Source organism: Marmota marmota, unplaced genomic scaffold (genome assembly GCF_001458135.2).
Source record: "Marmota marmota marmota unplaced genomic scaffold, marMar, whole genome shotgun sequence".
NCBI classification, from domain to species: domain Eukaryota; kingdom Metazoa; phylum Chordata; class Mammalia; order Rodentia; family Sciuridae; genus Marmota; species Marmota marmota.
The window spans coordinates 10254592-10281253 of record NW_026000205.1 but is presented as its reverse complement, the minus strand read 5'-3'; the positions used below and the strand labels follow the sequence as shown (position 1 = coordinate 10281253).

The following is a 26662-nucleotide window of genomic DNA, read 5'->3' as shown; positions in this document are numbered from 1 at the left end:
TTATCAACACTTTGCTTATTAGGAGCTATTTGGCACATTTCATAGTGTTTTTTTTGGTACCAAGGATTAAACTACTCACGGGCACTCAACTTTGAGCCACATCCCCAGCCCTTTTTTTGTATTTTATTTAGAGACAGGGTCTCACTGAGCCCCACTGTTGCTGAGGCTGGCTTCCAATTTGGGATCCTCCTGCCTCAGCCTCCCGAGCCCCTGGAATTACAGGCATGGGCCACTGCACCCAGCTTCATAGTGCTCTTTTTATTTTTTTAAATATTTATTTTTTAGTTGTACACAATACTTTTATTTTGTTTATTTGTTTTTATGTGTTGCTGAGGATCGAACCCAGGGCCTCACATGTGCTAGGCGAGTGCTCTACCGCTGAGCCACAACCCCAGCCCAGTGCTCTTTTTATTCATTATTTTTTTTGAGGGGTGGGTAGGTTCCTAGAAGTGGAATTAATAGATCAAAATATATGTCCCAAAGAATTCCTAAATCTCTCCAATTATTCCCAATGTAAGAGTCCAATAATATGCATTATTATTGTCATAGTATAAGACTGCCTGTATCCCCACACTCATGATAACAATAGATATTATAAATAATAGTAATCTTTGTTAACCTCATAGTTACAATTTTATTTTGCTATAGAAATTTAATTTTCACATATTTGATTACTATCGAAGTTAAGCATTTTTAAAAATCTTTGTTTGTGTGTGAATTATATGTTTTCTGAAGTAGTGTTCTCTTTTCAAATTTCTTTTTCAGAGTTGTTCTTGTATTAAGGAGTATTCATAGACTCACCATGTATTGAATGCTGGCTGTGTAGCAGGCACAAATCCTAGGTGCTTGGGATATAAGCGTGAACAAGAGACAAACCTCCTGATATCATGGTACTTACGCTGTTGTGGGCCAGATAATAAACAAGGTAAGTAAGTTAAATATAAAATTTATTAAATGGTGAAAAATGCTAAGAGAAAATATAATGTGGGAGCATATTTAGAATTAGAGATGGGAATTAGTGTTTTAGATGGGGGCAAAGAAAGCATCTTAAAAAGATAGTAATAAAGATGTAAAGGAACAATTTATGTGTATAACTTTAGAAAGGTTATCACATGCAAAGGGAATAAGAGTTATAAAAATCCTGAGGTGGCAACATGCTTGTGGTTTAAATAAAGCAAATGAAGTGGGGAGAGTTGGGGGAAAAGAGAGATGAAATCTAAGTGGAGAGGAGGGCAGATCAGGTTTGGCCTATGGAACGTAGTAGTGATTTTGGCTTTGATGGGAAGCTGTTGGAGAGTTGTGCATGGGAGTTACATTATCTGTTTACACTTTATGAGTAGTGCTTTGTCTGCTCTGGTGAGAATGGACTACTGGAGAAAAAATGAAGAAAGGGTAGAGAGGGAGAAAGGCAAGAAGCAGAAAGACAAGTTAGGAAACTATTGCAATAATCCAGGGATATTTGAATTGTCATTCCTGGTTCATTTAATTGTCAGAAAAATTTCCTAAGAAATAAATTTCCTTCATCAGCTTTTACTCACTCTTCTGCACTGTATGTGCAAGAGAGAATAAATGGATTCTTTCTATTTGTAGGGTTTTGGGATATTGAATTTGTTCCTCTCATCTCTTAGTCTTATTATTACCATTATATATTCATCAATTTTAACATCTTTTATGTGGTTTCAAATATTTACAGTTCCTTTCATATATATATGTTTTAGGTGGACACAATACCTTTATTTTGTTTATTTATTTTTATGCAGTGCTGAGAATCAAACCCAGTGCCTCACACATGCAAGGCAAGTGCTGTACCGCTAAGCCACAACCCCAACCCCACAGTTACTTTGGTTTTGAAGCTCATATTCCTCATCTTTGTTCACTCTTCAAAATAGCTTCTGAGTCCTTTGAACACATCCCCAGTAGTCTTTGATAGTGTCCTGCATTTATTTTCGTTTTGATACACACACATACACACACACACACATATTTTTAGTTGTCAGTGTGCCTTTATTTTATTTATTTGCAGTGCTGAGAATTGAACCAACTGCCTCAAACATGCTAGGCAAGTGCTATATCACTGAGCTACAACTCCAGCCTAGTGTCCTACATTTCTATTATGACAGGAGACCCTGGATCATTTGGAACATTTCCTGCATGAGGCATGAAATCAGTTTTTTGTGTGGTACCTTGATTTCTTTTAGTGGGAAATGGTATTTTAAGACCACAGTTATAGGGCTGGGGTTATTGCTCAGTGGTAGACCACTTGCCTGGCATGTGTGAGGCACTAGGCTCAATCCTCAACACCACGTTAAAAAACAACAACAACAAAAAAGAATAAATAAAATGAAGGTATTGTTTCTTTTTTTTTCCAGAACTAAAAAAAAAAAGAAAGAAAGAAAATTTAAAAGCCCACAGTTGTAGTGCTTATTACTATTATTATTTTTTTTTAGAGCGAGAGAGAGAGAGAATTTTTTAATATTTATTTTTTAGTTTTTAGGCAGACACAACATCTTTGTTTGTATGTGGTGCTGAGGATGGAACCTGGGCCGTACGCATGCCAGGCGAGCGCGGTACCGCTTGAGCCACAACCCCAGCCCCTTACTATTATTTCTAATTTTTGTGTGCTTGTGTGAACAGAGCTAAGAAATATTTTCTTTTTTTTTTAAACAGTTTAATTAAGATATAATTCATACACATTTTACCCATTTAAAGTAGACAATTCCAAGACTCTGTCTCAAAATAAAAAATAAAAGTGGGAATAGATGAATTCTAGATAGGACAGAGAGGTGGGAGGGAAAGGGAGGGGGCAGGGGATTAGCAAGGATGGTGGAATGTAATACACATCATTATCCAAAGTACAAGTATGAAGACACAAATTGGGTGTCAACACACTTTATATACAAACAGAGATATTAAAAATTGTATTATATGTGTAATAAGAATTGTAATGCATTCCGCTATCATTTTTTTTTAATCAATAAAAAATAAAATAAAAGTGGGGCACGATATGGCATGCCTACGATCCCAGTGGCTTGGGAGGCTGAGGCAGGAGGATCACAAGTTCAAATTCAGCCTCAGCAAAAGTGAGGTGCTATGCAATTCAGTGAGATCCTGTCTCTAAATAAAATACAAAATAGGGCTGGGGGTGTGGCTCAGTGGTCAAGTGCCCCTGAGTTCAATCCCTGGTACAAATAAATAAATAAATAAATAGATAGATAGATAGATAGATAAATAGATAGATGGATAGAGATAAATAAATAAATAAATAAGCAAGCAGGCTAGCTGAGGATGTAGCTCAGTGGTAGAGCTCCCTTGGTTTCAATTTCCAGTACCTAAATAAATGAAGTATACAATTCCATTAAAAAATATACATATGTGTGTGAATGTGTGTGTATGTATGTGTGTGTGTGTATATATATACACACACACACATACGTACACACACATTCACACACATATGTATATATACATACATACACACACAGGGCTGTGAAACTATCACCATAATAAAATTTTAGAGCATTTTTTTGTCTCTGCTAAAAGTGACATTGTACTCATTAGCAGTTATTCCCATAGTATTCCCTCATTCCCACCCAGCCTAACCAACCATAATCTGCCTTCTGTTCCTTTACATTTCTTTAGCATATTCCAAACATTTCATAATGCATGAAGTCAGACAATCATGTAACCTTTTTGGACAGGCTTCTTTCACTTGTCATGGGTTCATTAATCTTATAGCAGGAAATATATTCTTAACAAAATAGACATGAGTTCATACTGTTCTTTCTATTATTTAAAATTTAGAATTGCAGGATTTTAACTTTGGTATTGTTTTTGTATCTTTTATTTGCTTACCTATCCATCCATATATGTATGTATAAATAAATAGTTTCAGGCCAGGTTTAGTGGGGAATGCCTATAATCCCAGCAGCTCCAGAGAATCAGGCAGGAGGTTTTCAAATTCAAAGCCAGCCTCAGCAACTTAGCAAGACACTATCTCAAAATTAAAAAAAAAATTTTTTAAAGGGCTGGGGATGTGACACAGCAGTTAAGCGCCTCTGGGTTCAATCCCTGGTACAAAAAAGTAAAGTTTCAGAACAACTTTATCAGTACTTAACATTCCTACTAAAAATAATTTTACTTTTTTTTTTTTTTATTGGTACTAGGGATTGAATTTAACCTGAGTCAGTTAGTTAAAATGGTACTCAACCACTAAGCCACATCCCCAGCCCCTCTTTTGTATTTTATTTAGAGACAGAGTCTCACTAAGTTGCTTAGGGCCTTGCTAAATTGCTGAGGCTGGCTTTGAACTTGTGATTCTCCTATCTCAGCCTCCTGTGTCACCGTGCCTGGCTCACGTTTCTTTATAGATCTATTGTTATAAGGGTAGATCCCTCTAGGGAAGTTTAGTCCAATTATTGTGCTTTAAAATAACTAGAAGTAATTTCTCTTTGGTTAAGCTACAAACTGATAAATGATTCACTTTATTTGTTTTATTTTGCTTTTGCTTTTTAGGTATAGCTTTTGTTTTATAATTATATAAAATATTTACATGGTTAGAAAGTCAAATATATAAAAACCAATTATATTAAAGTATATATATATATATATAAAACAAATATAAAAAGCAAAGAGAGGGCTTGGGTTGTGGCTCAGTGGTAGAGTGCTTGTTTCACATGTTTGATATCCTGAGTTTGATATCCTAAGCACCACATAAATAAATAAAATAAAGGTATTGTGCCCATCTACAACTAAAAAAAAAAACATAGGGCAAGGAGAAGTCTTGTGTTTATTCTGTTAATGTCTCTACCACCTTGTTCCTTCCATATTCCTTTTAGTTACTTTTTAAAATTTGTTAATTTTTATTTTTATTTTTTTAGTTGTATATGGGCATAATAACTTTATTTTTAAGAGGATTGAACCCAGTGTCTCTCACATGCCAGGCATGTGCTCTACCACTGAGCTACAATCCCAGCCCAGTTATTTTTAGGTTTTTAAATTTAAGTAATCATTTGTAGCTTTCTAACCTTGTTCTTTTTCATCTCATTTTCTCTAGCCCTTTCATCTTAAATAAATTTGAGGGTTGGCTTAACAAGTTGACTTATATATTTTTTTTTGGTAATTATGATTGGAATTACATTAATCTTGTAGATAATATTGGGAAAATGGGCACGTTTGCCAACCTGACTTTTCCTATTTTTAAAAGTTGAGTACAGGAGGCAGACACCTATAATCCCACTGACTTTAGAGATTGAGGCAGAAAGATTGTAAGTTCAAGGCCAGCTTCAGGAACTTAGTGAGGTCCTAAGCAACTTAGTGAGACCCTGTCTCAAAATAACAAAATATAAAGTGTTGGGGATGTGGCTCAGTGGTTAAGCTCTCCTGGGTTCAGTCCCCAGTAACCTCCGCTACCCCCTGCCTGAAAATTTACTCATTTAGTTCACTTTTATGAACTTCTATAAATGGAAGAAGTTTTCTCGGTTAGGCCCTTACACAGCTTTTGTTTGAATTATTTCTAATAACGTCTCAGACTTTTTGTCATTTTTATGAATTCTGAATAGGTTAGTTAAAATGGGACCCAGATCTCCTACAGTGTTTCAGTCAACTTTCTCCTGGTATTTTCTTTGGTATAACTTTTGTCTCCCAGAGTTCTGTAAAGTTAATTCTGACAGGATTTTGTTGTTGTTGTTGGTACCAGGGTGCTTTACCATTAGCCAGGCCACACTCAGAGTTCCCTCTTATTTCATTTTTGTTGATGTTACTCCCATTCCCATCCCCATTTTGTGGTACTTGGGATTGAACTCACAATTGAGCTATATTCCCAGCCATTTTTTTTTTAATTTTTAAATTTTTTAATATTTGTTTTTTTAGTTTTAGGTAGAGACATTATCTTTATTTTACATTTATGTGGTGCTGAGGATGGAACCTAGTGCCTCATGCATGCCAGGCAAGCACTCTACCACTGAGCCACAACCCCAGCCCCATTTTTATTTTTTGAGACAGGGTCTCACTAAATCGCAGAGGCTGGCCTGCAACTTGTGATCCTCTTGCCTCAGCCTCCCATATAACTGGGATTACAGGCATGTGCCAATGCAACTGATGCATGCCTTTCTTTTTAAACTGTTTATGTTTAAAGTGGGGCTTTTTTGTGGACACATATAATTAGGTCTTGATTTCTCATCTCCTCTGCGAATCTTATCTTTTAATTGGTGTATTCAGACATTTTACCCTTGTAATTTTTTGTACCACTAATTAAATCCACTGAGCCACATCCCCAGCCTTTTTATGTTGTGATTTTTTTGAGACAGGATCTCACTAAGTCACTTAGAACCTTGCTAATTTTCTGAGGCTGACCTTGAACTTCCTATGTTCCTGCCCCAGCCTCCCAGGTAGCTGGGATTACAGGCATATGCCATGGCACAGGGCTACCCCTCTAATTTTTTATGCAGTTGGATAATATCTACCATCTTTCTAATTAAATTGTTTTGTTCCATTTGTTCCACTTGCTTTTGTTTTCCCCTTTTAGTTTGGTCTTAATTGAAATTTTTATATGATTTCATTTAATCTGTTTTATTGTATAATTTATACTTCTTTTTAAAACTTTTTAAGTGTTGCCTCTGAATTTTCAATATTATTTTTAACTAATCTAAGTTCACTTAAAAAAAATGCTAGACTGCTTCATACATAGTGGAAGCCTTATAACTGAGTGTTCCCAATTTCTCTTTCCCATTCTTGTTGACATTCCTGTTATTCAGTTTACTTATCCATGTGCTATAATCAGCCACTACATTGTTATCACTGTTGCTTTAAATGAACATTTATCTTTTAGATCAGTTAAGAATAAAAGAACCAAAATATTTTTATTTTACTTTCATTATTCCTTCTTTGTCTTCCTTTCTTTATATAGATTCATTTTTTACATATAGAACTTTTCTTCTTCCTGAAGAATTCCTTCTTAATAATTTATTCAGGGTAAGTCATCTTGATAAATTATCTTAGTTTTTCTTTGTTTGAGAAAGCATTTTTCCTATTCATTTTTTAAAATATTTTATTTTTTAGTTGTAGTTGGACACAAAACCTTTATTTTATTTATTTATTTTTATGTGGTGCTGAAGATCAAACCCAGGGCCTCACATGTGCTAGGCAAGTGCTCTACCTCTGAGCCACAACCCCAGCCCCTCCTATTCATGTTTGAAGGATGATTTCTTTCTTTTTCTTTTCTTTTTTTTTATTTAGAGACAGGGTCTTGATGAGTTGCCTAGCACCTTGCTATTGCTGAGGCTGGCTTTGAACTTGAGAGCTGCCTCAGCCTCCTGAGCCACTGGAATTACAGGTGTGCATCACTGTGCCCAGATGAGGATAATTTTCTTCGAAAGAAAATTCTAAGTTGATGGGGTTTTTTTTCATTCCACTCTTCTTGCTTGGGTGCCATGTGCCTCACTATTTAAAGTTCATTGCACAAACTTTACTATATATTTTCATATGTAAATTATTGTGCCAGGCCAAAAAACATGAAGCCATATGAGCAGTCCTTCCCATAAATGGTTCACAGTCCTAGGAAAACAGACAAATCACTGATACTGTTGCAGAGTGAGAAATGCCACAAATTAGGCAAGTTCATGTGGTACAGGATTATAAATAGATTCTATAGATATAGATATCCTAGTCAAGTGATAAAATATTTTTTTTCTTTAAGAACAGGAAAGCATTGATCAAAGGAAAGATGAGCTGGTCAGAAATCAGGAGATGGTTCTAGGTATGGGAACATGATGAGCAGTGGTTAGGAAGCATTGAGTGTTTTGTGTATTTTAAGAAAGGCATGTCATTGTATATGGCTGGAGTTTAATTTCTGGAGGTGAAATGCTGCCCCTGTTCAGTGTGGGTGGCTGAACCAAAGTCACTCATGTGAATTTGGGATGATGCAAAATACCACACAGACACAAAATACCTTTTATAAGCTTCAGGATGGTTTCCCCATCTCCCGGCCTCAGGCTCCCCAAGAAGGGGGCAAGAGAAGGTCACAAGAGGCTGGAGAGAGAGAAAGAGAGAGAGGGCGTGCGCGTTAGGGAGAGGGCTTTTATTTGGGGGGACGCTGTTTCTTAGAACATTCTGTCTGAAAAAGGCAGAAGGGGTAGGATTACAAAGGAACAGGTGAATGTAACTCAACCCCAGCAGGTGATGCCTACACCTGGAGCCACGCCTTATTATCTGAGCTGGGGTAACACCCAAGTTACTGAGGAAGACAATAATTGTTCAGGACCCGTGTGTCAGGACTAAAGGCGCGTCCATCCAGATCGTCTCCTTACAGTGAAAGATGAGACTAATAAGGCATTCAGACAAAATTGTTAAAGAAGTCACATTGAAGAAATGTAAGCAGGAGAGTGTTTAAGATGTGTTTTATAGGTATAGAATTCTTGATTAAATCCTGGAATTAAAAAAAAAGGATTTAAAGGATATTTTTGAAGTAATTAGGAAGATAGAAATAGAGATAATGTATTAAATTTTATTACTTTGGCAGAGTTCAGTAATTTTGGTGTGGTAATGGCAGTATGTGTAGGAGAATTTCATACTTTTTAGAAGTACAAGCTGAAGGAGCTAAAGGTAAAGTTTTTGTTTTTAGAGAAGGAAAGAGTAAATGTGGTAAATGAAAGCAATTGTTAAATACAGGTGAAGGATTTCACAAGTATTACTTGCATTTATCTTTCAATATTTCTGTAGTTTGAGTTTTTAAAATTAGATTTAAATTGGGAGGAAAGTATGCATATAAATGTGTTTATAAATGTGAGCTAGAGGAAAGGAAGGTTGGAGACAAACTATTTTCGGAAGCTTATTTCTCATTTTCAACCTCCTATCTAAAGAAAAAGTTCTGTTAATAGGGAGTTCTGTTACTTAATACTTAACAAAGATGAGTGGGAAACTTCCTCCTCAAATGAGAGGGCCCCAATATTCCCTAAGATCAAGGAAAGGCTTATAAACAAACCTTGGTCCTTTCATTGTTGACTTTGTTTGGAAAAGCCTATTTCTGTTTGTTTATTTTATTTACTTTTTGCTGAGGAGGGTACCAGAGATTGAATTCAGGAGCACTCAACCACTGAGTCACATCATCCTCAGCCCTATTTTGTATCTTATTGAGAGACAAGGTCTCACTGAGTTGCTTAGTGCCTCACCATTGCTGAGGCTGGCTTTGAGTTTGCAGGCCTCCTGCCTCTGCCTTCTGATCTGCTGGGATTATAGGTGTGTGCCACCATGCCCAACTTTATTTATTTTAAACTAGTGATTTTTTTATTTGAAGTAAATAAACATACATGGATATACATACATATTCAGACCTTAATACACACACATACATGCATCCGTATCTATATATATTCACATATGCAAAGACCCAAATATATATTCTTTTTCTACATATGTTTTTTCCCCTGAAGATTGCCAATTGATATAAAATGGGAAGTAAGACAGGCTTGGTGGTGCACACTTGTAATCCCAGAGACTCGGCAGGCTGAGGCAGGAGGATCACAAGTTCAAAGCCAGTGCCAGCAACTTAATGAAGTTCTAAGCAACTTAATGAGACCTTGCCTCAAAAATACAAAATAAAAAGGGCTTGGGTTGGTTGTGGCTCAACAGTAGAGCACTTGCCTAGCATGTGTGAGGCACTTGGTTCGATTCTCGGCACCCTATATAAATAAATGAATAAAATAAAAGCCCATCAACAACTAAAAAGATATGTATAAATAATTTTTTTAAAAAGGGCTGGGGATGGGACTCAGTGGTTAAACACCTGGATTCATCTCTTGAACCAAATAAATAAATAAAGTAGAGAGTAAGATACTGTTTTGCTCTAGATACCCATTCCCCTTCTATCAGGACAAATACTGTTTGTCTCTTATTTATCTTGGATCTATATGTATTCTGACTATTTTTAAAATTGTGAATAAGAAGGCTTGACCATTTTCCCAGAAGAACTGTTACGTTATTCACAATTTTCTTCTGAGCTATTAACTCTTTTGGGACCTTCCTTATCATTTCAATCCCATGTCTTGGGTGTGAGCTGAGAATCCCTCTCCCTTATTAGGAATGTAGTAATTCCCGTTTGTTTCCTCATTTGTAGAATGGAGCTCTAATTTTTAATAAAAAGTAAAAAATTAAGAATGTATTTCAAGCCTGGCAGTGCTGATCTGTAATTCCAGTGACTTGGGAGGCTGACACAAGAGAATCACAAATTCAGCAACTTAGTGAGATTCTTGTCTCAAAATAAAAAATAAGGGCTGGGGATGTGGCTCAAGCGGTAGCGCGCTTGCCTAGCATGCGTGCGGCCCGGGTTCGATCCTCAGCACCACATACAAACAAAGATGTTGTGTCTGCCGAAAACTAAACAATAAATATTAAAAAAAAATAAATAAATAAAAAAATAAAAAATAAAATGGACTGGGGGTGTAGCTGAGTGGTAAAATATCCATGGGTTCAATTCCAGCACCCCGTGCCCTTCAAAAAGAAGAGGAATGCATTTAAGTGTATATCTGGACTTTGCTTCCTGGTGAAAATAGCCCTTCCTCCCATAACTCTAAAGTTGGAAGTATTAGAATACTTTACATTTTGGTACTTGTTTGTACATGAAAATTTGTACATGAAATTTTGCTTTTCATATTTTTACAATCATACATATATGTATATCTGCAAATTGATTCTAAATATAAGCATAGAATATAAAGCCTATTTCTTTTTTTAATATTTACTTTTTTTTTTTTTAGTTTTAGGTGGACACAATGTCTTTATTTTACATTTATATGTGCTGAGGATCTAACCCAGAGCCTCATGCATGCTAGGCAAGCACTCTACCACTAAGCCACAACCCCAGCCCTAAAGCCTATTTCTTAATGTGGACCTTTATTAATGAAGTTTTAAAGTCACTGCTTTAGAACATTTTGAAGGGCTGGAGTTGTAGCTCAGTGGTAGAGTGCTTGCCTCGCATGCATGAGGCTCTGGGTTCGATCCTCAGCACCACATAAAAATAAATAAATAAAATTAAGATTTTGTGTTCATCCACAACTAAAAAAATATTAAAAGATTTTCAAGACCGTGAAATACAGACATGGCAAATAACTATATTTATTTCTTTTTCTTTCAAGCTCTCCACTAAAATAGCAATAAAATAATTTAAAGGTTATTAAAGTACTTAGAACACTACCAGAAACTACAATTTAAATTGCCTACTGATGGGGCTGGGGATGTGGCTGAAGTGGTAGCGCGCTCACCTGGCATGTGTGAGGCACTGGGTTCCATCCTCAGCACCACATAAAAATAAAAATAAAGATATTAAAAAAATGGTCAAGATGGTAAATTAAAAAAAAATAATAAATTGCTTACTGAGGACAATACTAAAAAGAAGTGAACTATTAATATTCCAATACCTCTGAAAAAACTATAGACCTAAATTTAGCAGGTACAGGGCAACATAGAGGGGGTGTGCTGGGCTAAAAAGTGGGATTAGAATTTTTTTTTTTTTTTTTTTTTAGAGAGAATTTATTTTAGTTTTCGACGGACACAACATCTTTGTTTGTATGTGGTGCTGAGGATCGAACCCCGGGCCGCATGCATGCCAGGCAAGCGCGCTGTCGCTTGAGCCACATCCCCAGCCCGGGATTAGAATTTTGTAATCAATTATTAGACTGCCAGGGACCGTTTCCACACCCTTCATAGCCAGGTGATTATACTGCTTCTACCTCACAGAAGTGAAAGAGTGTGGAGGTATATTTTTCTTAAAACTGAATCAGAAAAGTCTAGACTTTGTTGACTCCAACCAAAGTAGAGGATATGGGTGAGGTTTGGGATTTAAGTGGGAATTTCAGTCTATATTCTGAAAAATGTGACTCTCCTGCGCTCTTTCTCTGGCCTTTTCTTAGAAAGTGGTAGCAAGTTAACTGATTTTCCTTTAGAGAAATGCGTGACCCCCCAAAGGAAAGAATTCCAAGAATTGATATTTGGCAGTCCCCAGTGAAAAGATTAGTTTATTATCCCACTGGCACATTGAAGCCCATCCAGCCAAGAAATGAATCATATACACAGACTTTATAGTCAACTTTGTAATGCCTTTATTAAATATGAACAATTAGGGAATCACAGTGGAGTTGAAGAATATATCTATCATGAAAGAGAAAAACCTAAACAATTAGAAGGAAGAAATGTGAAGAAAATAATAGAGGGAACAAAAACTTTTTTTTTCAAACAGAGCAAAAAGTAAAGTATCTTCAAAAAGATAGAAGATAGTAAATCTATTTAAAATAGCATTTAATGCATGAGAAAGATGGCCTCAATATTATATATGATGTCTGAATTAAGGATACACACATATGTCATAAAGATAGTGAGATAAGAGCAAGAAAATCTCTTAAGGAAGAGAAAAATGAAAATTTAAGGAGACAAAATATAACATACTTAGATGATCAGTTTAAGAAATGTCATTCAATTCATGAATTGTACAGAAGGGAAAAATAAAGGAATTACAAAAGTACAATAAAGTTTCCTAGATTAATATCTACATTGAAATGCTCTACTCACTGAGCATTTCAATGAGAAAAAAAAATACATAACTACCAAAAACAAACACAAGAAGGGCCAAAAACTTACAGAGGAAAGAAAATTAAAATGATTAATACTTTCTGTCACCATTATTATTCTTTCCAGCAGCATTAGAAGTCACTGGAGACATTTCTTCAAATCCCTGAGGAGAAAGGGTTTCTCTTAGAAGCCTACAGTTACCAAAAATTGTCATTTGATATGAGAGCAGAATAAAAAATATTTCCAAACATGCCAACCAGATTGAAGAGGAAACAAAGTAAGGACACTTTTGAAGGGGCTAGGGTTGTGGCTTAGTGGTGGAGTACTTGCCTAGCATGCCTGAGGCACTTGGTTCGTTTCTCAGCACCGCATATAAATAAATAAAAAGGTTCACTGACAACTAAAAAAAATATGTATATATTTTTAAAAAAGATACTTTTGAGAAACTAACTTTTGGTGGGCTGGGGTTGTGGTTCAGAGGTAGAGCGCTCGCCTACCACGCGTGAGGCACTGGGCTCAATCCTCAGCACCACATAAAAATAAAATAAAGATATTGTATCCACCTATTACTAAAAAAAAAAAAGAAATCAACTTTTGGACTGTTGTAGAATGCAGCATTGGATCCACAGAATTTAATCCTATTCTTTCATCACTCAGCAGGAGCTAAAGTCCTTATTTTATCTGTCACCTGCCTCCCTATTCCTTATGTTTTAAACATACTTTGCAAAATGAGATGGTAAGACCTAGAACCTAAGGATACATGGTAATAGTAGTCAGGAGATTAGGAAACTGTTGGGGTGATGATAGAAATAAAATATTTTTATCCACTGTGAAGCCATGTTTCAGCGTGCTAGTTAGCTCCAGCTGTTTAGAGAATTGCTGTGGTTAACACTTCCAGGAGTAGAGTTATCAATGATTTTTAGGTAATCAAAATTTTGATTCAACCAAGCATGGTTTTAAAGCAATATTCCTATGTAGGTGGTGTCCAAGTCATTATAACATTTGATATCAATATAATATCTAGGCTGTGAATTTGTTTCTGAAATTATTCTGCTTAACTTTGAAATCCTCCAATATACTGTATTCTCTTTTCTCTGAAGCCTTGCCTATTATCATCACTTGCCTATAATACTTTCTCACCCCACACTCACCCTAGTGACTTTACTTTATACTATTATCTTAATCCTAACTTTGTGTAAAAGGTATTTTTTCCCAGTGTCAAAATAAACTGAGGGACTTTTGCTCAGTGCTGTCCAAGCACACACTTCTCAAAGGTTTTTAATTGAGACATCTTTAGGTTTCTCTGAGTGATATATAGACCTAGAAAGTCATCCTTACGATGAGGAAAAAATCTGGACAAACTACAAATACTGACTTTTCTTGAACTTGTCAAAGAACTGAGGTCACAGGACAACCAAGTAATTTTGAATCTGGGGGAGAACAGATGGCTTGCTGGGAAAGACAGGACTCAAGTTATACTTCCCTAATATGAACAATTCCAGACGGCACATAAGCTAAAAAGAAAAAAATTTTTAGCAAATCATTAAAGATTGAATACAAGCTAGTAAGAATGTGAAACTACTAGGTATTTGCAAAATTAGAGAGTTTTCAAATTGTAGACTTCTCCAGGAATGTCTCCAAGGCACTCACAGGTAGGATGAGGTAAGTACTAAGAAATTTTTCCTTGTTTTTCTAGCTGGAAATGAGGAATAGCAGTCCAGACCTTCCTTCCCTATCTCCCCTGTAGAACAGAAACTTTAATCTACATAAAGAAAAGCAGCAAAAACTGTTGCCTTAGGGTACTTGTGGAAACTGCAGTTTAGGAAAGGGACCAGTAACAGAAAAGCACTACCTCTAGGGGTAGGGGAGGAATGTGTGCTAGGCCTACCACTACAGCTGGAGGAGAGGCAAGAGTACTTGTGAAGGCCACATACCCAAGGTTCAGAGACCCAAGCCAGTCCAAGATTGAGGCTTAGTGATAACTCCTACCTGGCCAGACCAAGATAATAAGAATCAAGGAAAAACAATAGAAGAATGCAGCTGGGAGGTCTTCAAGAGAGATTTTCTATGGAAAGCAAAGAGAATACTCAAAGCAAAGGAAGAATCATTCATTGAGAAAACAAGCATGGCAAACCAACCCTTACCTAAACAAAGATATTAAAAGAATTTGAAACCACTAGTGAATTGGGGGTAATAATAGCAATGACAAATACATTGAGTAGATTATCATAAATTCATGCAAAGGAAAGCATGTCCTCTTGATGCACAAAAATACTTAACTTCATATCTTTTTTTTTGTTATCCAAGGTGTCTAGATTTCAACAAAAATTAGGAGGCTTATAAAATGCCAAGAAAAAACATACCTCAATGATATAAAACAAATAATTATAACCAGACTTAAATATGACAAAGATGTTAGAAGAAACCATCAGTAATTTAAAATAACTGTCTAGCCAGGTGCAGTGATGCATACCTATAATCCCAGCAACTCGGGAGGCTGACTTAGGAGGATTGCAAGTTCAAGGCTAGCATAAACAACTTTACAGGCCCTAAGCAACTTAGTGAGACCCTACCTCAATATGAAAAATAAAAGGGCTAGGGATATAACTCAGTGGTAAATCTGGGTTTAATCCCCAGGACATTAATAAGAAAATAAATAAAGTAATTAATTAATAAAATAGCTACTATATAATGAACCATATGGTTAATTGCAACAGAAATGGAAACTATATGGAAGAATCAAGTAGAAATATTAAGAATCAAAATCATAGTTAACAGAGATCACTAATGCTTAGAACAGGCTCATTAGTAGATTGGACACAGCTGAGGGAGGAATCTGATTTTTTTAAAGGTAGGTCAATAGAAGTTCTACCAACTGAAGCACAGTGCAGAAAAGGAGGGGGGAACAGAATAGAGTCTTTAAGAGCAATGGAACATACCACAGTCTCACGTAACTGTAATTGGAATCCTAGGAAAGAATGAGGAAGAAAATAATTGAAGAAAAATGGCTGAGGATTTTCCATAATTGGCGACAGTAAACCATAGATCCAAGAAGCTCAGAGAACAACCAGCAGGATGTATGCCAAAACAAACATATGTCTAGGCATATCTTATTTAAACAGTTGAAAACCAAAGATAAAGAAGAAATCTTGAAGGTAAGAGAAAAAGAAATTGCCTATGAGGAACAAACATAAGATTATGTATAACAAACTTATCAGATACCATGCAAGCTAGAAAATTCAAAGAAACATTTTTTTTTTTAAATATTTTTTAGATGATAATGAACCTTTATTTTATTCATTTATTTTGTGTGGTGCTGAGAATCAAGCCCAGTGCCTCACACATGCTAGGCAAGTACTCCACCACTGAGCCACAACCCCAGCCCATCAAACATTTTTAAAGTACAGAAAGAAAAAGAAGTTGTCAATCCAGAACACTATACCTAGCAAAAAAAAAATCCTTCAAAAATGAAGGAGGGAAGTGACATCAGCAAGGTGGTAGAGTAGGAAGGCTTGGACCCTTCCCCATTCCCCCAAACACTCCATTCAGTAACAGTTCATGGCAAATTTCCTTTGTGAGAAAACAGAAAGCAATTGAAAAAGCCTCTACATCCAAGAGAACATGAAACCAGACTCACTGAAGCCTGAAGGCAGATTTAGTACAACTTCTTGCTGGAGACTCTGCTCCTGGTAGAGCTACATGACCAGCACAGGATTTCTTAACTCCCAGGCTCACCCAAGAGAGGGGAGGGGATCATTTGCAGGTCCACTGCCCCATCTTCTGAGTGGGCTCCTCAGAGGACTGGCTTTTGTCATACCAAACTTGAGGTCTGAGGAGTCTGGCATAGCCTTGCTGCTCAGGGAGGATGGAGGCAATAGCAGGCTGGTAGATGTCATCAGTCCTCCTCCACTGTTCAGCAGAGTGCTAGCAGATAACATGTCTCAGTTCTTGCCTACCTTCTGGGGAAGGAAAGAGTTGATCTGTTCATTCCACACCCCAACTTCTCAGGGGCTGCTCAAAGAACTAGCATCTCTCTTGTCAGTTTTAGAATTCTGAGAGGTCTGGCACAGGGGAAGATGCAGATGGTATCCTGGGCTGGTAGATGGCATAGCTCCCCACACACTGGTTTGGCACAAAGTGAGGAGACAACTGCAGTTGCCTGATTTTCCCTTAAGAAGATAGAAGCCCCTAAAATCTCTGACCAGGCTACTTGGTGGAGTCTTCTGTTCAAGGCCAGTTCGTGAAGACTAGGAGAGGGACCTACTTTGTCTAATATACAGACAATATAGGACAAGAGTGTCAAAGAAAATGAAAAAAAAAAAAAAAGAAAAAAAAAAAAGAAAAACAGTCAAAGATGTTCTAAACAAAGGAAAGTGATTGGTTTTCGGAAACTAACCTTAATGAAATGGAGTTATATGATTTATCTGACAGATAATTAAAAATAACTCTCTTAAAGATCCTCACCAATGTCAAGAGAACAGTGTATGAATGAAGTGAGCATTTCCACAAGGACATAGAAAAAATGTAAGAAAATGCCAAATTATGGAACTAAAGAACACACCAATTGCATTGAGGAAAAAAATTCATTAGAGAGATCAGCACCAGACTAGATCAAACAGAAGAAAGAATCAGCAAGTTCAAAGACTCTGGAAATAATTCAATTAGAGAAGCAAACTGAAAAAGATTAAAAAGAGTGAGAAAAAATCTTAAGGGAATTATGATGTCCCATTAAGCAGACCAGCTTGTACATTATGGGAATTGAAGAATAGAGGCAAAATGGTCAGAAAGCTGATTTTTTTAAAAAGTAGCTGAAAACTCCCTAAATCTGGAGAAGACTCAAGAAACCCAAAGAACACAATTAAGACAAAACCAAAAATAAGAGCACCAAGAGAAAAGCAACTTATTCCATACAAGGGAACTTTGATAATGTTGTCAATTGATTTTTCAGCAGAAACTGCAGGACAGAATAGAGTAGAATGATGATATTCAAAAAGCTAAAAAATTGGGGCAGGGATTGTGGCTTAGTGGTAGAGTGCTAACCTAGCACATGCGAGGCCCTGGGTTCGATCCTCAGCACCACATAAAAGTAAATAAAATAAAGGTATTGTATGCAACTACAACTAAAAAAATAAATATTAAAAAAAGAAGCCAAAAAATTAACCAACCTAGATGCTCTTCAGTAGATGAATGGATAAAAAAAAATGTGGCATATATACACGATGGAATATTACTCAGCAATAAAAGAGAATAAAATCATGGCATTTGCAGGTAAATGGGTGAAGTTGAAGAAGATAATGCTAAGTGAAGTTAGCCAATCCCCAAAAAACAAATGCTGAATGTTTTCTGTAATATAAGGAGGCTGATTTATAGTGGGTTAGGGAGGGGGAGCATGGGAGGAATAGACAAACTCTAGGTAGGGCAGAGGGGTGGGAGGGAAAGGGAGGGGGCAGGGGGTTAGAAATGATTGTGGAATATGATGAACATCATTATCCAAAGTACATGTATGAAGACACGAACTGGTGTGAATATACTTTGTATACAACCAGAGATATGAAAAATTGTGCTCTATATGTGTAATATGAATTGTAATGCATTCTGCTGTCATTAAAAGATTAATTAAAAAATAACAAAAAAGCTTAAAAAAAATTAATAAAAACCAACTAGTAATATTATACCCAGCAAAACTTCCTTTAAAAATGTAGGCAAGAGGGTTGGGGTTGTGGCTCAGTGGTAGAGCCCTAGTAGGTGTGAGGCACTGGGTTTAATTCTCAGCACCATATATAAGTAAATAAAATAAAGGTTCATTGACAACTAACAAATACTTCTAAAAATGTAGGCGAGGGCTGGGATTGTGGCTCAGTGGTAGAGTACTTGCCTAGAACATGCAAGGCCCTGGGTTTGATCCTCAGCACCACATAAAAATAAACAAATAAAATAAAGGTATTGTGTCCAACTACAACTAAAAAATAATGATAATTTTAAAAATGTAGGCGAGATAAAACCTCCCAAATAAAAGATGAGATAATTCACCACACCACCACTAGCAAGTTAAAATGGAAAAGCACTAAATTCAACATGATAATATAAGATAGGAGGAAACTAAGGCTGGAATGTAGCTCAGTGATAAAATGTTTGCTTAACATTCTCAAAGCCCTGAGTTCAACCCCCAACTCCCAATAAAAAAAAAAAAAGAAGACAAGCTGAGCGTGGTGGCACATACCTGTAATCCCAGTGATTTGCAAAGCTGAGGCAGGAGGTTTGCAAGTTCAAGGCTAACTTCAGCATTTTAGTAAGGCACTAAGCAACTTAGTGAGACATTGTCTCAAAATCTCTGGTACAAAAAAAAAAAAATAGGAAACTTATTAAGTTAAATATATAGACGAATGTGTACTGTATTATTGTAAGGACAGGCAAATCACTTTCAATTGTAGTGTAACTGTTAAAAGACAAAAGTATTAAAAATAAATAAAATATGTTAAAGGATACATAATATGAATAGATGTAAATTGTGAGAGCAATAACAAAGTGTGTGGAAGAAAAGTTAAAATATATTTTTGTATGTAATTGAACTTAAGCTATTATAACCTTAATATAGACTTCTGTGTATATATAAAATGGCCCTCAGGCAACCAACCATACTTGCAAACTATTGAAGTTATGCAAAACAAAAAGAGAAAGGAGTCAAAACACATCAATACAAAAAAATCAGCAAAACACAAAGGAAGACATCAAGAGAGAAAAAAATGAAGTAACAGGACTAATAGAAAACAACTAACAAAATAGCAATAGAAAAATCCTTTTCTAACAATAATTACAGTAAATGGATTAAACTCCTCAACCAAGGGACACAGACTGAGTAGATGGATGTAAAAACAAGACCCAAGTATATGCTGCCCAAGAAACTCACTTATTATTTAAGGACATAAATAGGCTGAAAGCGAAGAGATGGGGAAAAAAAGTAATCCAAATTTGGGCTGGGGCTGTAGCTCAGTGGCAGTGTGCCTGCCTCACGTGTGGGGCATTGGGTTTGATCCGCAGCATAAAAAGAAGTAGGAGATGATATTGTGTCCATCTACAACTAAGAAAATATTTTAAAATAAATAAATAAAATAATAATAATAATACAAATTATAATTGTAACTCAAAGAGAGCAGGGTGAGTAGACAAAAAAAAAACTGAGTCAAAATTTATCTCGAGTTGAAGGACATTTTATAACGAGAAAAGGCAGATATAACAGTTATAAATATATGTGCATCCAACACCAGAACACCCAGATCTATAAAGGAAACATTGACTGAACTGAAGGGAGAGTTGCATGGCAATAACATAGTAAGAAACTTAAATATCACATTTTTTCTTCTCCCTCGTCCTCTTTTTCTTCCTTCGTTCTTCCTCTTCTTTTTTTTCCTTCTTTGTCTTAGTTGGGATTAGAGTCATGTTCCACCACACCCAGCTTAATACCTAATTTTTAATAATAAATGATACATCTATTGAGAAGATCAATAAAGAAACAGGGTTTGTTACTATAGGCCAACTGGACCTAACATACATAGAATGTTCTACCCAACAGCAACAGAATACCTATTCTTCAGCACAAATGGACCTTTCTCCAGGATACATCACATGTTAGATCACAAAACCTTAACAAATTTAAGAATATTGAAATCATACTAAGAATCTTTTCTGATCGTGATGGAATGAAATTTGAAATCAATATCAAAAAGAAAACTGAAAAATTCACAAATACATTGACATTAACAGAGTTTGAAACAACCATTAGCTCAAAGAAGAAAATTAGAAAATATTTGAGATCAACAAAACCAAAAGTACAACATGTGAACACTTATGGGATATAGCAAAAGGACTAAGAGTGGATCATAGCAATAAATCACTACACTAAAAAGAAATAAGGCCAGACGGGTGGCCCACACCTGTAATCCCTAGTGATTCGGGAGGAGGCTGAGGCAGGGATATTGCGAGAGGCCAGCCTCAGCAACTTAATAAGGCCCTAAACAAATTAGTGAGATCCTGTCTCAAAATAAAAAGTTGGGCTAGGATATAGCTCAGTGGTAGTGTCCCTCGGTTCAATTCCTAGTACCAATAAATAAATAAATATGAAAAAATGATCTTAAATAATAAACACCTAACTTTAAATCTCAAGGAATTAGAAGAAGAACAAACTAAGACCAAAGATAGCAAAAAGAAGAAATGAGAGTTTAAATAGAAAAATTACATCAATGAAAAATAACAGTATTTTTTGAAAAAAATAAAATTGACAAACCCTTGGTTAGACTGAGGAAAATTAAAAGAAATAAACAGAAGACTTAGATAAATCAGAAATAAAAGTGAAGTTATACATTTGATGACACAGAAATTTAAAAGATCATAAGAGAGTACTGTGAACAATACTCAGCAAACTGGATAACCTAGAACATGTAAACTCATGGAAACTTAGAACCTACTAAGACTAAATAATGAATAAATAGACTTAACTACTATTGAGATTGAATTAGTTATCAAAGTCCTTACCCCTGCCAAAAGAAAACAGCTCAGGACCAACTGACTTCACTGGTGAATTATACAAAACATTTAAAGAAGGGTGCAAATCCTTCTCAGAAATCTCCCAAAACATTGAAGAGGACAGAACACTTCCAAACTCATGAGATCCAAATTAACAAGATACCAAAGCCAGAAAAAGATCACAAAAAATGAATACTACAGGCTAGCATTCCTTAGGAATACAAAGGCAATTCAAAATACTAGAAAACTGAATCTGCACATTAAAAGGTTATAGAGCATGATCAAGTGGAATTTATCCTTGAGAAGGTTCAAAATATGAAAATCAGTTTATGCAGCATACCATGTTAACAAAGAACAACAACAAAAAAAGAATAAAGTCACATGATCTCAATAGATGCTGAAAAAACATTTAACAAAATTTGACACTCTTATGAGAAAACATTGAAACAAATTAGGTATACAAGGAATGTATATCGACATAATAAAGGCCATATATGACAAGTTCATGGCTTACTCCATACTTAACTATAAAAAGTTGAGAACTTTTCCTCTAAAATCAGTATTAAGATTAGCCAGTCTTGCCACTTCTATTTAACGTAGTACTGGAAATTTGCATCATATTGAATATATGCCCAGAGCCATTAGAAAAGGCAAAGAAAGAAAAGGCATCTAAATCAGAAAGGAAAAAATAAGCCAGGCACAGTAGCACACGCCTGTAATCTCATTGGCTCAGGAGGCTGAGGCAGGAAGTTTGCAGGTTTGAAGCCAGCCTGAGCAACTTAGGGAGGCTTTAAGAAACCTAGTGAGACCCTGTCATAAAATACAAAGAGCTGGGGATGTGGCTCAGTGGTTAAGTGCCCTTGGGTTCAATCCCCAGCCTCCCTACCAAAACAAAAAGAAAGGAAAAAATAAAATTGTCTCTGCAGTATAACATGATCTTTAAAAAAAGAAGAAATGAGTTCACTACAATTGCAGGATATAAAATCAACATGCAAAAAATCACTTGCATTTTTGTATGCTAATTATGAACTATTAGAAAAAGAAATTAAGAAAAATACAGTAGCACTAAAAGGAATAAGATACTTAGGGACAAACTTAAATAGGGAATTGAAAGACTAATATACTGAAAACCACAAAATCTTGGGGAAAATAATTGAACAACAAAAGCGGAACGATGTCCAATGTTAGTGGGTTATACAAATATTGTTAAAATGTCCATACTACTTAAAGTGATCTACAGAGTCAATGCCAAAATAGAAAAAGTTTTATAAATCACATGAAACCACAAAAAACTACAAATATGTAAATCAATCTTGAACAAATCTGAATGGATCACACAGATTTCAAAATAGAGTATAGGGGACTGGGGTTGTGGCTCAGTGGTGGAGTGTTTGCCTCGCATGTGTGAGGCAATGGGTTTATTTCCCAGCACCACATAAAGTGAATAAATAAAAGTACTGTGTCCATCTACAACTGAAAAAATATTTTTAAAAAATAGAGTATAGAGGGGCCAGGGTTGTGGCTCAGCGGTAGAGTGCTTGCCTAGCACACATGAAGCACTGGGTTAGATCCCCGGCACCACATACAAATAAAAAGTAAAATAAAGGTATTGTGTCCAATTAAAAAATAAATTTAAAAAATCACAGGTAAGAAAAGCTGAAACAAGTGAGACTACATCAAAATGAAAGGTTTCTGCACAGTAGAGAAAAGCACAGAGGGAAAAGTCAAACTGTGAAAAGGGTTTGCATGCCATATATCTGAGAAAGGGTCATTGTTCAAAATGTATAAGGAATTTCTACAACTCAGTTGTAAAAACAGAAATAGAATACATGCAAATGGCCAGCAGGTATATGAAAAGATGGTCAACAACATTATCAGGGAAATGCAAATAAAATAAAAAACAAAATGAGATATCATCCCCACCTAACAGGTGGTTATTATAAAAAAAAAATCAAGGAGCTGGGATTGTGGCTCAGCGGTAGTGCTTACCTAGCGCAGGCTGGACCCGGGTTCGATCCTCAGCACCACATAAAAATAAAGGCATTGTGTTGTGTCCATCTACACCTAAAAACAATAAATATTTTTTAAAAAAATCAAAAGGTAACAAGTGTTGGTGAGGATATGGGGAAATTAGAATTCTTTATACTGTTGGTGGGAATATAAAATGGTATAGCCTTTTGAAGCTCCTTAAACAATTAAAAATACAGGGGCTGGGGTTGTGGCTCAGCGGTAGAGCACTTGCCTATCACGTGTGAGGCACTGGGTTCAATTCTCAGCACCACATAAAAATAAATAAAGGTATTATGTCCATCTATAACTAAAAATACTTTTTTTGAATTAAAAATAGAACTACCATATGATTAAATAATCCCACTTCTGGGTATACATCCATAATAATGAAATCAGAGAAGTTTGAAGAGATTTTATCACTGCTATGTTCATTGCAGCACTTAATATCCAAGATATGGAAAAAGCCTAAATATCCATAAACAGATTAATGGATAAAGAAAATGTGGTACACAAGAAGAATGAAATTTGAAGAAATTATGCTAACGTGAAACAGCCACAGATAAGTACTGCATGGTTTCACTTATTTGAGGTATGTTAAATAGTCAAATTCATAGAATCACAGTTGCCAGCCAAACTATAGAACTAGCCTAGGGGCTGACGACAGGGAAAATGTGGAGTTATTAGTGGGCATAAAGTTTGAGTCAAGCATGATTTATAAACTCTGTAGATCTGTTATACATTGTACCTTTGATCAACAATAATGTATCATACACTTAAGATCTCAAGTTTCCTGACCACGATGAAATAAAATTTTAAAAAGAAAGAAAAATAAGGACTTCCTTAGACAAATAAATTCATTTTCCACAGACCTTCTCTATAAGAAATGCTAAAGGAAGTTTTTGTTTTTTGTTTTGTTTGTTTCTAGCAAATAGAAAATAACCAGGAGGATGGTGGACCTTAATTCAACTATCTCAATAATCAATTTAAATATCACTATTAAATAACACATCAGTTAAAAGATAAGATAGAGCTTACCGCCTTTCATAAAAGCATTTGTCTAGCTGCTATCTATAAGAAACCATTTTAAACATACAGATGGGGTTGGGGAGTAGTTTACTGGTAGTGTGTATGCTTTATAAGTGCAAGGCCCTGGGTTTAATCCTCAGTACCCAAACACACACACACACTCTCTCTCTCTCTCTCTCTCTCTCTCTCTCTCTCTCTCTCCCTCTCTCCCTCTCAAGCTGAATGGTAAATAGAGAGTCGATTTTAATATTAGACAAAGTAGGCTTTAGAACAAGTAATATCATCAGAGAGATATTACATAATAATCAAGGGAGCAGTTCTCTAAGAAGGGATAATACTTGTTAATGTATATGTAGCTAGCAACAGAGCTTCAAAATAAATGCAAAAACTGATAGAATTGAAAGGAGAAATAGGCATACACACAATTATTAAGGACTTAATTCCTTTTTCATAGCAAAGAATAAGGAAACCAAACCCCTCTCTCATTAATTGATGGAAAATGAAAGAAGAAAATCAATAAGATTTCAGAAGACCCCCCTCAAAACATCAGTATTCAAATGTTGAATGTCAGTTTTTCAACAGACATTTGACATTTATAGAATACCAAACAGCCAACTACATGTCATCTTTTTAAAAAATTTTTTTTAGTTGTACATGGACACAATACCTTTGTTTTTTATTTATTTATTTTATATGGTGTTAAGGATCGAACCCAGAGCTTTGCATGTGCTAGGCAAGCACTCTGCCACTGAGCCACAACCCCAGCCCCTACATATCTTCTTCAAGTACATGTGGGCATTCACCAAGATAGATCATATATTGGAACATAAAACAAGCCTCAGCAATTTTCAAACAGTGGAAGTCATTCAAAGCATGTTCTCAGACCATAGCTGACTAAAAGTTGAAATAAAGCACAGAAAGATACCTAGAAAATCTCCAAATAATTGGCTATTAAATATACTTCAAAATAGGGCATGGATAAATGAGGAAATCTTAGAGGAAAAAATACTTTGAGATACTCTGAAAATGAAAATACAGTATATCAAAATGTGTGCAGTAAATTAGCGCTTATATGGAAATTTATGGCATTAAATGATATAAATAATTAGAACTCAAATTAGTACTATACTTCTACGTTAAGAATCTAGACAGGAGGCATTCTTCTTGCAAAACCAAGGAAGCAAGAAGCAATGCACACTTCTTCTACCCTAAGACTTAGCCTGCTTCCCATTGTCCCATCCCTCTTGGGAGGGTACTAATAAGAAATATTGTCTGAAGTTTCACAGAAATGCCTCAGCATGGCCCTATTCAAAGTCAACCAGAACATCTTTCCTGCCACACCAGGCCCAACTCCCACCACGCCCAACTCCCACCACACATTCCTCCAGTATGCCCCTGGACTGGGTTGCAGCAGATATTTTCTCCATTAACTCAACTGGATGCTTTCAGAAAAGATGGGAAATCCTGACATAAACCATCTTAAGTGACACAATTGGGGGAAGAGAACAGCTACTCTGAAGGAAGAGCAAGAAATTATTGAACATGGCTGCACATTCTCTTTTGTGTCTTTCCAATAATCTATTTAATTAAATTGTCAAAAAGATTGACATGTTGTTCATAATACACCATTATTAGTATTTTAATATGTACAAGATCTGGAAGATATACACTCTTTGTTTCCTTCTTTCTTTTACCAACTTTGGGCTTATATTGTTTTTATGCCTTAGAAGTGCTGATTTTAATTAGGGAAAGGCTAATCAAAACTACACTGAAATTTCATCTCAAACCAGTCAGAATGGCAGTCATCAAAAATACAAATAATAATACTGAGGAGGATGTGGAGAAAAAGGAACACTTTTACACTGTTGGCAGAATTGGAAATTCTGCCACTATGGACATTCAACCACTATGGACATCAGTATGGAGGCTTCTCAAAAGACTAAGCATGGAACCACCATATGACCCAGCTATTCCACTCCTCGGTATTCTGAAGAATTAAAAGTCATCATACATGCATTGCCATGTTTTTACAGTAATACAAGAGCCAAACTATGGAATCAGCCTAGGTGTCCATCAACAGATAAATGGATAAATAAAATGCGGTTATACATAATGGAGTTTTATTCAGCCATAGAGAAAAATGAAATTATGACATTTGCAGGAAAATGGATGGAACTAGAGACCATTATGTTAAGTTAAGTGAAGTCAAACTTGGGAAGGTTAAGTGTCGTGTGTTTTCTCTTATGTGGAAGCTGGAGAGGAAAAAGGAAAAGAAAAATGGGGGTGGATCTCATGAAAATCAAAGTGAGGGCTGGGGTTGTGCCTCAGCTGTAGAGCGCTCACCTAGCACATGCAAGGCCCTGGGCTCGATTCTCAGCATCATATAAAAATAAAAGTATTGTGTCCAACTACTTCTAAAAAAATAAATATTAAAAAAAAAAAAAATCAAAGGGAGATCAATAGAGGAAAGAGACCAAGGGGTTAGAGGTTCAGAGGGAGGGGGAAGTGCTTGGAAGTGATATTGGCCCAATTATATTGTGTATTAAGTGCA

At 35.8% G+C, this 26662-nt stretch overlaps 1 protein-coding gene across 16 annotated transcripts in view; it reads left to right on the top strand.

The window, feature by feature from the left end:
* LOC107151757 (zinc finger protein 569) overlaps positions 1–26662 on the top strand; it is a 67034-nt gene that overhangs the window by 15121 nt on the left and 25251 nt on the right. For 7 of the 16 annotated variants that reach the window (XM_048791072.1, XM_048791063.1, XM_048791069.1 and 4 more), the window contains 3 exons: positions 766–925; positions 12682–12832; positions 15528–15710. In XM_048791072.1, coding sequence (XP_048647029.1) covers positions 15651–15710 — 60 coding nt within the window. In that variant the 5' untranslated portion in view covers positions 766–925; positions 12682–12832; positions 15528–15650. Of the gene's footprint in view, positions 1–765; positions 926–12681; positions 12833–15527; positions 15711–26662 lie in introns of those variants that run through there. The other 9 variants (XM_048791077.1, XM_048791074.1, XM_048791076.1 and 6 more) reach the window with 6 other exon arrangements.